The sequence below is a fragment of the Raphanus sativus genome, chromosome 7 (assembly GCF_000801105.2).
Source record: "Raphanus sativus cultivar WK10039 chromosome 7, ASM80110v3, whole genome shotgun sequence".
Taxonomy (NCBI): domain Eukaryota; kingdom Viridiplantae; phylum Streptophyta; class Magnoliopsida; order Brassicales; family Brassicaceae; genus Raphanus; species Raphanus sativus.
This window is the reverse complement of record NC_079517.1, coordinates 14,722,274-14,737,561: the sequence shown is the minus strand read 5'-3', so window position 1 is coordinate 14,737,561 and position 15,288 is coordinate 14,722,274. Positions and strand designations below refer to the sequence as shown.

Below are 15,288 nucleotides of genomic sequence, written 5' to 3'. Positions count from 1 at the left end.
GATTCTTTTGAGTAAAGTGGACATACAAGTGTGTCGATATGCACACCAGCATGTGTTCCAGCTGCTATAGCATGAGAGCAAGGTATTTTCTCCACTCCATAGACACCACAACCACACTTTACATGTTCCAAATCAACCGCACAGTCCATTTTGCCACCTTTGACAAAGAAACGCCATCCATCAATTGGTTCGACCGTCATCGTATCCGCTATCTCTGATCGAACAGCAAGCAAGTATTCAACACCCCGGCTATGTACAGTTGGGAGACTCAAAGCATCTTGTCTCCTTTTCCAATACCATTTCCTAACTTCTGCCTTATGAACTCCAGCAGGAACGGAATCGGAAATCCTCTTGCTCGCTTCAGTGCGGAATTAATAGATTCAGCGATGTTGCTTGTTTTTATGTTGAACCTGTTCCCCTTACAATAAACCCTTGACCATAGCTTGGCGTCGGCCTTCTCCAAATACGTTGCAAGTTCCGGGTTTGCACTCCGTATCTCAGCCATGTACCGGTTAAAATCGTGACCGTGTGCGCATAAGCAGCCCCTTTCACCAAGTACATGAGATGTTTCCCTTTAAACTTTTTGACAATGTTATCTTGAAGGTGATAATAACATATTCCTCGGGTTGCCCAAGGAAACACCTTCTCACACGCACTTTTAATGGCCGCGTGCCGGTCAGAGACTATCACCAGAGGCTGTCATGAGATATACAACTAGCCAATTTTGTGAAAAACCATTCCCAAGACATCTTCAGCTTCAAGCATCCACGATCAAAAGCCAATGGGAATATCTGAAATTGCCATCTTGTGCGGCTGCAACTAACATAACACCTCCATACTTTCCACTTAGGTGAGTTCCATCCACCACAATGACCCTTCTCTGATACTTAAAAACCTTTGATAGAAGCTCCAAAAGAGAGAAATAGATACTAAATCTTTTCTCAGAATCAAGTTCTATAGCCGTGATAGAATCAGGATTTGCAATGGAGATTTGCTCGAGATATGAAGGCAGACGCGAATACCCTTCTTCTGCTGATCCTCTCACCAATTTCTGTGCATATAACAGTGCTCTGTATGAAGTGGTGTAATCAAGCGTCATGCCAAACATGTTCTTCATTGCATCAGTGATATGCTGTGGAGTTATCCCATCAATGATCCCAACACGATCATGAAAAGACTACCAACATACTTTGGAGTACAGTGTCTCCGCTGAGCGATTCGGTCTCCAATTGAGCATAATGTTTTTCCACATACTTTGTTACCCAAAACGTGTTGACCATGTTTCACACTCGCTCTGATCTTCCATCCACAACCGCTAACCCGACATATTGCCACAAGGAGAGTTTTTGTGATTTGTATATTCTGAAAGAAAACCTACCCCTCACTGCTGTCAACCGCAGCTCTGAAAGCAGTGCATCCTTGCTAACAAAACTCTGGTTGACATAGATGCTGGTACAATCCGATTTTCCTCCTTCAATAGCATTTGTCTTAGCATATGTCTTTTCAATTTCTTCAAAACAAATATTATCATCATCTTCCTCGTCCTCATCTAGAACCTTTCCATAAAGACTGTAATCCCCACCATTCTGATCCGTTTCACCAACAATAGTGTTATCAGCATCCTCCTCCCCATTTTCTCCTCCCATTTTCCTCCTCCCCATCTTGATTTTCATCTTCACAGACTCATTATCACCAACATCTTCAAAACATTCATCAGCCTCATCATTATCACCAACATCTTCTTCCCATTCACCAGCTTCATCATTATCACCAACATCTTCTTCCATTCACCAGCTTCATCATTATTCACCAGCTTCTTCTCTTTTCTCTGAAACCGTTTCCACCTTGCTGCGGCTTGATACACAAAGACATACTCTATGCGTTTTGAGTATCTCGAGCAAGTTTCGAACTTGTCTATCACTTGTAACATGAATGGGAGGACTGCTTGGAGTCATCATCATTTCTGCTGGTAATGAGTAGCTAATCTCCACAGTCACTGATCTCATGTCCAGGTTATAATCTTCTTGAGCCATTGCAACAAGTTCAGCATGTGTTGAATCTTCATTCAATAAAAACAATCTTGCTCCTTTGAGATCATCAACCACAAAATCCCAACGGAAATCTCTCAACAACCATTCTCCATACACTGCATGTAACTTAAAAATCATCTGCAAATATTCAAAATAAAACACATTAGTAAACATAGAGAAAATGAAGAAGTTCAACAAACATTATCGCAGACGACTTAGATTTAAGTCGTCCAGAAGACTTAAAGGTAAGTCGTCTAAAGAGGTCACTTTTGCAATTGAAAATTAAAAGGGACGACTTAATTCTAAGTCGTCCGGCTTTGTTTGTTAAAAAAAAAAATTCAGACGACTTATATATAAGTCGTCTACGAAAAACGGGCTAGTTTTGCATTTGACCGAATCGTGTCAGATCTTTGACTATTTCTGGACGACTTATAAATCAGTCGTCTCTGGAAAGTAAAAATTTCAATATTTTATTCAAACTAGACGACTTACACGTAAGTCGTCCCAGGTTAGTTTTGTAATTGAAAAATAAAACTTGAAATTTAACTTTCTCCAGACGACTTAACTAAAAGTCGTCCAGCTAGACGACTTAATTTAAGGTCGTCCGGGATAAGCAAGGTTTGGACGACTTAATTGGGAAAAATTCTGGACGACTTTGCTTTCCCCGGACGACTTTAAATTAAGTCTTCTGACGGGACGACTTTATATTATGTCGTCTGGTAAAAATTAAATTATGAAGTTTTATTTTTCAACTACAAAACTAACCTAAGACGACTTACACGTAAGTCGTCTAGTTTAATAAAATATTGAAATTTTAACTTTCCGAGAGACGACTGAATTATAAGTCGTCCAGAAATAGTCAAAGATCTGACACGATTCGGTCAAATGCAAAACTAGCCTGTTTCTCGTAGACGACTTATATATAAGTCGTCTGGACTGTTTTTTTTCACCAAACAAAGCTGGACGACTTAGTTTAAGTCGTCCGTTTGACCAGAAGACTCATCAGTAAGTCTTCTACATACAAATGACTTACTTGTAAGTCTTCTACGCGAACAGATTTGAAAAAAATTCAAATTCGTACCTTCAACTAGGTGAGATGACTTTGTTTGCACACAGGGTCTTCTCCAACCACCCAGAACCTCAAACGAAAGCAACCGTAAGTCAAAACGAAAGAAATATGGCTCCAAACAATTTTGAATCAAAAGCTTCAGTTTTTTGGATGAATATGGAGAGAAAGTGAAAGAAATGTTGTTTTTAGTTCATAACAATTGAAACAGAGAGAGTGTAAAGAGATTTACGTGCATTAAAGGGCATTAAAAGCTCCAAACAGTTCGTACAAGGTTGTTCCCACTATTCATGGCAGTGGCAATATTGTAAATACTTGAAGAAAATGAGGTTGAGACAGTAAAGAAGCCATTTTCGAAAAAAAAAAAAAAAAAGGGTTAATGGCATTTTCGTAGATAAAATGCAGATGTGGGGTTAAAAACTCAAAAAAAAAATGAGTCAAAAGAAAAGGTTAGTTTTCTGTTTGAATTCAAGTTTTGAGTCACTTTTGCAATAAGCCCTTGTTTTTTTACGACAAAAGTTATTATTATCCAAGAAAGGGGAATGTTGTGTGGTTCGAACTTGTTACCGTATGATTCAAGAGGAAGAGGAAGCTCACAAACATTGTTTAACAATTTGTTTTATGACTCTTGGAATATGTCTTTGTAAAATCTAAAATATATGTTTAAGGATATATTTTTGATCCTAAAAGTAGAATTAATTTTAAAGAAGTTGTTAAAGACATATTCTTAGATATTCTAATAAATTTTAAAAATAAATAAAGTTTTTAAGATATAAATACACAGTTTTTTTAAGAAGAAGACACAACTTTTAGATAATTTAGAATGAAACGTTGCAACTGTTAGTGATGAACCATTATAATTTTTGGTGATTAATCGTTAATTGTTGGTGATTATAGTTTTTGGTGATGAATCATTGTAACTTTTAATGTTAACCATTGTAATGTTTAATTGTCAAATGTTACAATCTTTAGTTTCTTATATAAAGAATTGTGAACAATGACAAATCCCAAGGAAAAAAAACCTCACCACAATCACAAATATATTAGAAACGAAAGATAGTCTTTGTTCAAAGACCAGTTAAAAGGATTAATTATATGCTGAAAACTCAGTAAACTTCAAATAAAAAGGGATGCGAGTATAATATATAGCTTTTTCAATGAGTCTTTGTTTCGAGGAGATTGCCTTTGATGCACACACCGACACATGCATCGACTAAGTCAATCTAACCGGGAGAAATCAAGATGTTACGATTATCTTTTTGATGCGTAGGTCAGAATTTCAGACAATCTGATGACCGGAAAAAAAATAATGATAACAAATTTGGAGCGCCATGAGCGAGTTCTACTCTCCTCTTACAACATATCTCCTTTACATTATACCATTCGAATGATTACAAAACTGACTATAACACATAATGTCGCTATTGTGGAAAATCTCTGAGTTACGTGTAAGTTGTGTTCCGTTTTCAACTTTGATTTACGTTTGCAGTCTCCCGTCATCCATCAACAGCCAACCGTGAAAACTGATGAGAGAAAAAATATGACCTCATCTTTAATACACCTAACGATGTTGCCTTTTGGTTTTAAACTCACATCCTCTAGGAAGTCGCACCTTTTTGGTGTCAACATCTCTTTATTTTTTTTGGATGAAAGTGAATGTCTTATTTGCATCTAATAAATATAAATATGATATTTTTTTTTGAATGAATGTAAAATTTATCCAAACAAAACGTTTTTAGTGTAACTGTGTTTTCACTTTAATAGAAAATCAAAGGAAAGAAAAAAAATCAAAAAAGCCTCTTCTGTACAGCTTTATAATCTGGATCCGAACCAAACACATAAGCTCTCTTCCTGATATTGATTTCCTTTGCCTTTTACTGCAAGTAACTTCAGCCGAATCACTTTATCAACAAATTTGAAATATGAGAATTTCAGATTCTGTATCCCCTCATAATTCCACCATCATCATCAAATATGTTAGAATCTAGATTTCAGTTTCATACACTATCATTCTCTTTGCTGAGAATTGTCTCTGCTATTTTTTTCTTTTCTTTTCTAATTTCAGTGCTTGCTCCATTTTTATAGGAAAATATCAATTCAGTGGTTGTTTTATTTCAAGATATACAACTCTTTTGAATGGTCACGATTGAATGTGGGAGGAGATGGAGTGAATTGCCTCCTTTTTTGTGGCCACCATCAATCAGTAACACTCCTTTCTTTCTCAGATTATTCAATATATTTATAACATTTTATATTTACAAAATTAAGATATATCAATAATTTTATTTGTGAGGTCTCACATTGGTTTTTAAAAATATATTGAGCAAATCTTATCTGTAGATATATGTTATCATGACTCTTACATTCATTTCTAAATTATATATGAAGAGTTTTCAAGTATTTTAGAGATTGAAGCCTACTCATATTGAACTAAAACTATCCGGTATGGGAGTCTAAAACCACTCTACTTATAAAATTTTGTCTTTTCAGAATGATTTGTCATCGTAGAAATTGCATTTGTTTAAGAAGTTATGAAAATATCGAAAATATGTTTTCCATCCTAAAATTATATTAGTTTTAAAGTTGTCAAAATATTTAAGGATGTGTTTCTCTTAATCCTAAAAATACAATAGTTTATCAAAAGGCGTAAAGATGTATAAGGATGGGTCATATCATTCCACGAATGTGTATTTTTATGCTAAAAGTGAAAATATTTTCAAGAGGTTAGGAAAATGTATAAAGATGTGTCTTATCATTCTAGGAATGTGTTTTCCTATTATAAATCGGAATCCAAAATTTGTCAAAAAGATGTGTTTTTTTCTTCTAAAAATTTGTCAAAATGTTTAAAAATGTATCTTTTCTTATCGATGTTTCTAAGATGTTGTAAAATGTGTAAAAATATGTTATATCATCTTACTAAACTGTATTTTAATGCTAGTTACATGAAATCAATGTTTGTAATGTAGGTATCTTTATAAAAAGAATATATGTTTTTATAAAATGAGTTTTTGTGCGACATCGCACGGGTTCATTACCTAGTTTAAATAAAGATAAGTTTTTTTTTTTATTTCATATCATTTTGTATTTTTTTCTATGGGCACCTATTGTTGTCTATTCTATTAAAGGGAGATTATTTCTAACATTTACCCTTACAATTCAATTACTTCTGTGACACTAAAAATATATAAAAATATTGATCGACAAAATAAAAAGAAATGTATAAGTAAAATATAAGCAAAATATAAGCAAAACTGAAACATTTTTAACATAGCTTTATATACCTCTTTTGAAGCTAACAATGTTTGACGATAAAATCTTTATCATGTATCCATAAATTTTTGATTTTAATATTTTTTGATGTAAATGCATCTTCTGAATGACGGTTATAATCATCCTCAAGATTGTAATAAAGTTCATCAGATGAAACTATGCATTAAATTAAAGATAGGAATTGATATTTAAATTGAGAAGTTGATTTATTTAAATGAAAATAAGTTTATTTTCTTTCATATCGTTTTGTATCTTTTATTTCTCATGACGGTACCTATTGTTATCTATTCTCTTAAAAGGGATTATTACTAATACTTACCCTTATAACTATTTGGAATATTAATTTTGTGTTACTAGATCTACTTAGGCTATCTACAATGGGCATGTTGAATTAAACTTTCAATAGTTGAATGCATATAATGGACATGTTGAAAACAAAAAAAAATAAGGATGTAGATTATTTCTTGTTGAATTCATTCAACATGTTGAAAGAGTTTGGTGTAGGACCTACAATGTTAATTTGTTCATTTTTGCCCTTTAATTTGTTTAAGATCAATTATTTTATATCAGAGAATGTTTTTATAGAAACATATAATATCAAATTTATAACTTTGTATTCTATAAATAGAGACTTGGTTTATTTGACTCGGATACAAATTTTTATTTTATTTTCATTATAATTTTATCATTGTTTTTAAAGAAAATAATCTGGTGTATCAAAAGTAGTTTTTGTTATAAGAAGTAATTATTTTTTCTTTAGAATTTAGTTATTATGTGTGTTAAAATATTTTAAATTTTATTGTTCCCAAAATACAATTATAAAAAGAAAATATGAGATAAAAATAGTGAGATGGAATAATGATTTTTATTAGATAAAACTATTATTAAATGTAAAAATAAAATAAATATGGAATAATAGGTCATCTCCCCAAGGTTAATGTTAATGGAAGAAAACAGTTATTGATAATTTAATGATTATTGAGTTCTCTAGCAAAACGCGTTGGATAGTTGGTAATGCAAAACATGTATTAGAGTTGTAAAAATCTAATCTAGATTATTTTGTTCAAGTCCGGTTTGTATTCAACATTGATACCCGTTTCGGGATTATAAATGTATATATTAAAAAGTATGTAAAAGTAATGTTATATAACAAAAAAAATTAGCATGAGGTTCTTATCATGTTGAAACACCCAAACCAGTTATTCATAATATTTCGTTTTGAATATATTTTGTAGACTTGTGTGGGACATCCTTAATAAATGTGTTTTGATTTGTAAGAATATAGTTTATTTTTGTAATTCTCTATTTTTCAAAAGAAAATCATCTGTTTTCTTTAACTCACGCCGGAGAGTTACTGTTTTGGCGCTTTTCCGAAATTGTTCTTTAAAACCATTTCTATTGGTTTACTATATTTTCTACTCTAAAAAAGAGTGACTAGAGTTGAAGTTTACTCCAATGATACTCTATTTTAAAATGAAAAATAGAGTGATGAACAAAAAATAACTTATCATGTATTTGGAGTAAATCTATTTTCTACTCTATTATAGAGTTAGAAATAGAGTACTATTGGAGCAATTTTACTCTAAACTGTATTTTAGAATAAAAAATAGAGTGAAGTTGGAAATACTTAATATATTATTTATTAAAAATAGATACTAGGCTTACAAGCTAAGAGTATCTCCAACCTATAACACTATTTTGTATCAAAACTACACAATTTAAATGTAATTTTAGCATTAAAAATGAGTTCTTCTCTAACCACAACACCAAACTTCACACTAAAAGTTATTTTATAATATTATATGTATTTATCTTTTTATTTCTCATTTATTTATTTGTAAATTTTATCAATAAAATAAGTGAATAGTGTTTTAATGGAGAGAATAGTGTTTTAGTGTGGTGAATAGTGTCACACCAAATTTGGTGTGAAATTATAGTGTTACACTAAAATGATGTAATTTTTGCAGTCCTATTGGAGATGGTTTTGGTGTAAAAACTACACTAAAATAGTATTTTGCAGTTCCATTGGAGATGGCCGCATATAACTTTCAATAACGCAACACTTGGCTATAATGGGAGATTATAAAATATCAATATATAATAAGTTTCAGAACATGTTGGTAATCTATCTATATGATTAGACCATGCATTAATAAGGTTTAATGCAAGACGTCTTCGTGAAGGCAACGGCACATCTCAATATATAAAGATAATTATAAATTAACATTGGGCAACAAAAAACTTGTAAGTTTCATAAATTGTTACGAAGAGATGAATTGCCGTGAGAATCCAATGTTTTTACGTGTTTCGTGTATGTTACATGAAATTTATGAATTTAAAGTTACCATAATATCATATTTTTCATAATACTTTTGTACTCCCTCCCCCTGTTTCAATATATTTGATGTTTTAGTTGTATGCACAATAATTAAGGTATACAATTTTTCCTAAAAAGTAACATTAAAAATATAAATCAAAACTAGTTCAGCCAATACTTTAAAATAAATACTAAACATTATTGGTTACACAATTTTCTATAAACTAAGAATAATATAAAAATATCAAAACATCAACTATTTTGAAACATCAAAAACTCTCTAAAACATCATGTATTTTGAAACGGAGGGAGTATATAAAAAGAAAAAGAGAAGAGGATCACTTTTAGCACGAATCTCATGACAAGATGGTTAAGTCAAACAAGGGACCTTGAATTGTGGATTTGGTGCTAGACCATCACGTGCTTCTCTCCACGGCCTTTCAGGATTCTGCTTCTTCATCAGCACGTGCTGACACTCCTCTCCTACGTGCCGTTTCCTCTGTTATCTTCTTCTCTTTTGTGTTCCAATTTTTCTTAATTATTCGTTTTTGTCAGTCTTTATATGTATTTGTTTGTATATTGACCTTTTTCGTCATGTTTCTTATCAGGAAATCATATTCACAATCGACTAGATCTTCCATAGGGCGATATCTTTTTATCTGCTTATATGTGCATGATTCTTTGTTGGAACTGACATATAAAAATGTGAATTCTTCTATTTAGAGAAATTCTAACTTTATAAGCTTGGGTGGATAATATAAAATGTGTGTTTATATTCTAACTCTGAACTAATATAAGAAACTTGTCATATAACCCTTTGAATTAAACTTGATACACTATGCATATATGAATTTAACTTGATACACTAAACCTATGCGACTAGACTACGCATATATGAAACATGATTTGGATTTCATTTGAATACATAAAGAGAGTGTCCATCCATAGGATATGCATTTCTTTTTGAAAGATTGGCATGAACTTTTCCATAAGTTTATAAAAGAACTTGAGTAACAAAAATGCTAAGAATTTTTTTTTTGATGACCCTGGTAAATGCTAAGATAACTCGCACGTCAGTGGAAAGGCACCATAATATTCGCTCAATCATATAGTAAAGCTATCAATTTTGTCTCGCGAGTTAATTAACTTGGTGATAAAGGACATATTTGAGCTAACGTTTATGTTAGTTATACTAGTTTATAAACAAATAGTAGCATTAAGACTTGGTTAAACAAATTCTGATGAAACTGCACTGAAATTGATGCAATAAAAAATGCAAAAGGGAGCATAATTCAAGGTACGATACATCATTTGTATTCGCAACATTTGACTGCCAATTGAGGGTATAGAAGCTTCAATTCTTGTTCTGTTTTGTTTTGTCCTTGGGATACATAAACCAGATTTTCTATTATACTAATCTTTACCATGTATTTTTATTAGTATCCTGGGTTTATTAAACGAATTATACTTGTTTTCAAATCAAATAGCCAGTCTTATAAAGAACAGCTGTAATCGATGGCTATCAAGATTAACCCTCATAAGCATATTCACGCCAAAAATAAAAGGTGTATTTTTCTAGTAACTAAATATATCACATACAAACATATTTTATAAATTTACATGTATTTGCTTATACATCTGTTTAGTACAAAATACAAATTAAGTAATATATATATATATATATATATATATTTGTAAGAATGGATACAATATTGATTGGAAAATTTTAGCCAAAAAAAGAAGAAGATAAAAAATTGTATGGGAAATGAAATGTACTGCTAAGGAAAATGTAGTGTTAAAGTTAAATAAGAAGTAAGAACGGAAAATTATTTATAACATGTAATACCACAAAATAATTCAATATGCCCTATGATGAATATGCAAGATTATTTGCTCACAAACATGCTTTGGATTTCATTTGAATACATGAAGAGAGTTGCCCATCCATAGAATGCCCTTCTTTTTGAAAGATTAGTATGAACTTTTCTATAAGTTAAGCAAAAAAAAAAGATTTATGATAAATCGCATTTTCTAGAGATGAAATCTATTTTTAGATGTATATACGATTGAGATTTATAACAAGAAAATGATATAATCGCTGCCGATACAATAAAGTAGTTCTCATATATTTCTTGACCAGCATTGGTAATATTAAATTGAATACAAATAATGGTGGCACTAATCCATAGAAACCCAAGTCTCTTACTCTCTCTCATCTCTCTATCTCAAAAAAAGAAGAATGAAAGAGAGAGATAGAAACCCTAAACATCGTGCCCTTTAAGCTAAGATATCTTCAGTTTTGTAGAAATTCATTTTGCTTGCTTCTTTGTCTTCTCTCTTTCATTGTCTTCTACCTCTTGCCTCTAACAGAAGCAATACTTTCCGGCCTCCAAGGTTCGTTTTCATTCCTCCTATCATATATCTTTCATTGCTGTCATCATCAACATTTACATATTAGATATATGATATATATACCACTCACTCACACACTTATATGTGTAGTTTTCACTTCAAACATCTCACTATTTTCACTTCATTTCTTTGATTACTAAAGAACATGACTAAGTCTATCATCAAAACGGTCTTGTTCAAGAAGAGAGACTGTTCGGTTTTCAACAAACGTCAAGTTTCTTTTGGGATATTCAAGTTATATTTCGTGTATACCTATGTAAGAAAGATCCAGATTCTGTTAGTGGAAAACGCCTTATTCTGTATGAACATTTGCATGCATGATGAACTAGGGTTTTAGACTTTATAGATCTGAAAAATGCACGCCTTGACAATTTCTTGGATTCTTTACATGATGATTGGAGACAACCCATTCTTTGGTCATTTATTTTGCTTACTTTTATGAAATTTTGTTATTTATTTGATTGATTAGTGAAAAGGAGCAAAGGGGAGAATCTGATTTGCTTAAAGAAGAGAACGGATAATGGAGATAGGCTCGTCGTCCACGGTGGCCGGAGGAGGACAGCTCTCGGTGCCTCCAGGTTTTCGGTTTCATCCAACCGAGGAGGAACTTCTATATTATTACCTAAAGAAGAAGGTTTCTTATGAACCAATTGATTTAGATGTGATTAGAGAAGTTGATCTCAACAAGCTTGAGCCTTGGGATCTTAAAGGTAAAACTTCCAATCCACTTATAATTAAACCGTTTTAGTCCTTGATAACTACAAATATCACCACCTAATCCACACAATGACAGATTATTATCATTTAATTGATCAGTATTATACATAGACTATCACACTTAAATCATAGAGAAAGAGGCTTAAGATATGGGGAATAATTATGATGTTGCCTCTGCACAAAACTACAAGTTAGATGTCAAAGGTAAAATACATAGATTGGGCAAACATTGTCTAGGGTTTTGTCTGCGTCTCCATGGAAACATGTATCTACTTATATAATGTCTTATAACTTCTATCATGATAAATTATTTTCCAGTTTTTATGGATCCACGAAGCCTTATACGCATGATAACTTCTATATATATACATCAAGAAAGAGACAAAGTTGTCTATTCACTCATGTCTTTTTGATTAGTAACAGAAGACAAAGTGTAATGTCTTGTAGTATATGACTAGGAATACTGACATAATATTATTATGTACTGTACCCTCAAAATAAGCCACTGGTTTTTGAGAGAGTTACATATTTAGACACATTTGTCTTTTTTCTTACTCAATTAGACACTTTGTGTCTATGACACACAATTGCTGGTTTCGATGCAATATTGAGACTATTATACCCTCCCGCTGAGGAAATGAGATTGAATGGCGTAAGGGAAACATAAATATAGTTTATTAGTTATCTTATTAGTTTAGTTGATATATTAATTGGTTCTGAATTCCCCTAACATGTTTTAGTGATCATTATTATAAATTATAATGTATAAAATTTTATATTTATGCGTAAAATAAATTATGGTTTTTTCTCTTGTACATTTTGATATCCATAATGTATATATTTATGCGTAAATATATATATATATTATGGATGGTGCAGTTGTGGATGTGAGATATGTGGATTCGTGGACAAAGTTTCGTGGACGAATTTCCGTGGACAAGATTTTTAATCTTACAAGAGATTTCATAGACGAAGTCTTGTGTAAAGGCAGACGATCTAATAGGTTACGATAAAGAAAACTTTTTAGGGTGTAATATCACCACCTCCTCCACTATCTCCTCCATTTCCGTTACCACCTTTGTTTTAATTATCACTTCCGTTTTAGTCACCACCTCCACTATCTCTTCCACCTCTATTATCACTTTCATATCCACCATCGAAAACCCATTCGCAATTCTTCTGATCACATCAATACATTTCTGACCACGAGATCCCCATCCACAACTCTTTCGACCATATAAACAACATCCACACACACATTGACCAAAGAGAGACATCTTCACCTCCATACACACCACCGCCTCTGTTATCTCATCCACCTTCATTACACATTCGTTTTTAATTACCACTTTCGTTTTAATCACCATCTACACTGTCTCCTCCACCTTTATTCCTATTTTCGTATCCACCATCGAGAGTCCATCCGCAACTCTTCTGATCACATCAATATAACTCTGACCACGAGATCTCCATCCACAACTCTTCCGACCACATAAACAACATCCACACACACATTGACCAAGAGAACCACCGTCACCTCCATACACACCACCGCCTCCACTATCTCCACCTTCATTACCCACAACTTTTCTGACCAGATCAACAATATCCACACACATATTGATAAAAAGCCACTGTCACCTCCATAATCACCAACGCCTCCACTATCACCAACGCCTCCACTATCACTTTGGTATCCATTGCAGCCACCTCCATAACCACTACTGCCTCCATGATCTCCTCCACCTCTATTATCACTTTCCACCACCACCACCGTCTCTACTATGGTATCAACCACCATTTCCACCACGGTGTCCACCACCGCTTCCATCGATCTGAGCGTTTCCGTTCATAACTATCACCGTCTTGTTCATAGTCACCACCGTTACTTCCACAGTCACCACCACCGATGCCGCCGCTACCACAACCAAGTTCTGTCTTTATTGGTTATTGATAAAGCTACAATAACAAATTAAAAATGACAAAAAAAAAACAGAAATTGAATTATTGAAATTGAGAAAAAAGTAAGTGATTTGCAAAACTAAAAAGATGAAGAGGTGTTGATATCGATGTTGAATATATAAATAATGATAAAGAAATTATGTCTAAGTTAGATAATAGCTAATGTAAAGTTTATGTTTGGTTGAGGATAATTTAGGTTTTTCACACAAAAAAAGTGTGTCAAAGTCCTAAAGTGACTGATAACGTAATAGATAAGTGAGAATGTGTCTGTGAAAGTAAATTTCTCCTGGTTTTTGCATTGCAGACATATAACAAACCCGTCGCCATAAGCTAAATTAATTTTGGTATTTTCTTTCATTTTATAAATAATAACTTTGTTTTTTATGTATCTATGTAGAGAAATGCAGGATCGGGTCGGGACCTCAAAACGAGTGGTACTTCTTTAGCCACAAGGACAAGAAATATCCGACTGGGACCCGAACCAACCGGGCCACTGCAGCCGGGTTCTGGAAGGCTACTGGTAGAGACAAGTCTATACATCTCAACAGCTCCAAGAAGATTGGACTTCGTAAGACTCTTGTCTTCTACACTGGTCGTGCTCCTCATGGCCATAAAACTGAATGGATCATGCATGAATATCGCCTTGACGATAATGAAAACGAAATACAAGTACGTACGAAAATATATCACATTGTAATTTTTAAATACAGAGACCATATTATGCATAATGTGGACTAATTATGTGTGATTTGTAGGAAGATGGGTGGGTTGTATGCAGAGTGTTCAAGAAGAAGAATCATTTCAGAGGATTTCACCAAGAACAAGATCAAGATCATTACCAATACATAAGCACTAACAATGATCATGATCACCATCATCATCAGCATCAGCATCATATTGAATCTAATTCAAACAATCATTCTTCTTTGATCCCTCATTCTCTGGATCATCATCACATGGGAAGACATGTCCACATGCCATTACATGAGTTTGCAAACACTTTAAGCCACGGGTCAATGCATCTCCCTCAGCTCTTTAGCCCTGATTCGGCCCAACCGTTTGTGTCGTCAATCAACACAACAGACATTGAATGCTCACAGAATCTACTGAGGCTGACTTCTAACAACAACTATGGTGGAGACTGGTCGTTTCTTGACAAGCTTCTCACTACAAACAACATGAATCAGCAACAGCAAAATCAAGTGCAGAACCACCAAGCAAAATGTTTTGGTGACTCGAGTAACAACGGTAACGACCAGGCTGTTACTCATGACAACGGTGGTTCCTCTTCATCTCCAGTTAATCAAAGGTTCCCATTTCACTATCTGGGAAGCAATGATAATCTTCCCAAGTTCCCAAAGTAGACTAATCAAGTTTGATGATCAGTCTCATGTTTTCAATTTTACTCTCTTTTTAAAGCTGTGGAAGTTGTCACAGAAACAAAGCACCTGTTCTTGAAATCTGTTTTTGTTCTTTCTATAATTATGTTTTTTATTATTAATTGATCTCATGTT

The 15,288-nt window shown here is 33.1% G+C and overlaps 1 protein-coding gene across 1 annotated transcript; it reads left to right on the top strand.

The window, feature by feature from the left end:
* Positions 1 to 13,721: 13,721 nt before the first annotated feature.
* On the top strand, positions 13,722 to 15,138 carry LOC108816679 (protein SOMBRERO-like). The gene is made up of 3 exons (XM_056991374.1): positions 13,722 to 13,743; positions 14,172 to 14,443; positions 14,530 to 15,138. Exons 1-3 carry the CDS (start codon positions 13,722 to 13,724, stop codon positions 15,136 to 15,138), a joined length of 903 nt encoding a protein of 300 aa, XP_056847354.1.
* Positions 15,139 to 15,288: the final 150 nt, after the last annotated feature.

What these genes read in the sequence shown, in the direction of transcription:
- LOC108816679 (XM_056991374.1), top strand. Translation starts at nt 13,722, where the DNA reads ATGCCGCCGCTACCACAACCAA. An exon ending in GCCGCCGCTACCACAACCAA is followed by an intron (nt 13,744 to 14,171) that starts GTTCTGTCTTTA and finishes GTATCTATGTAG; the next exon opens with AGAAATGCAGGATCGGGTCG. An exon ending in ATAATGAAAACGAAATACAA is followed by an intron (nt 14,444 to 14,529) that starts GTACGTACGAAA and finishes TGTGATTTGTAG; the next exon opens with GAAGATGGGTGGGTTGTATG.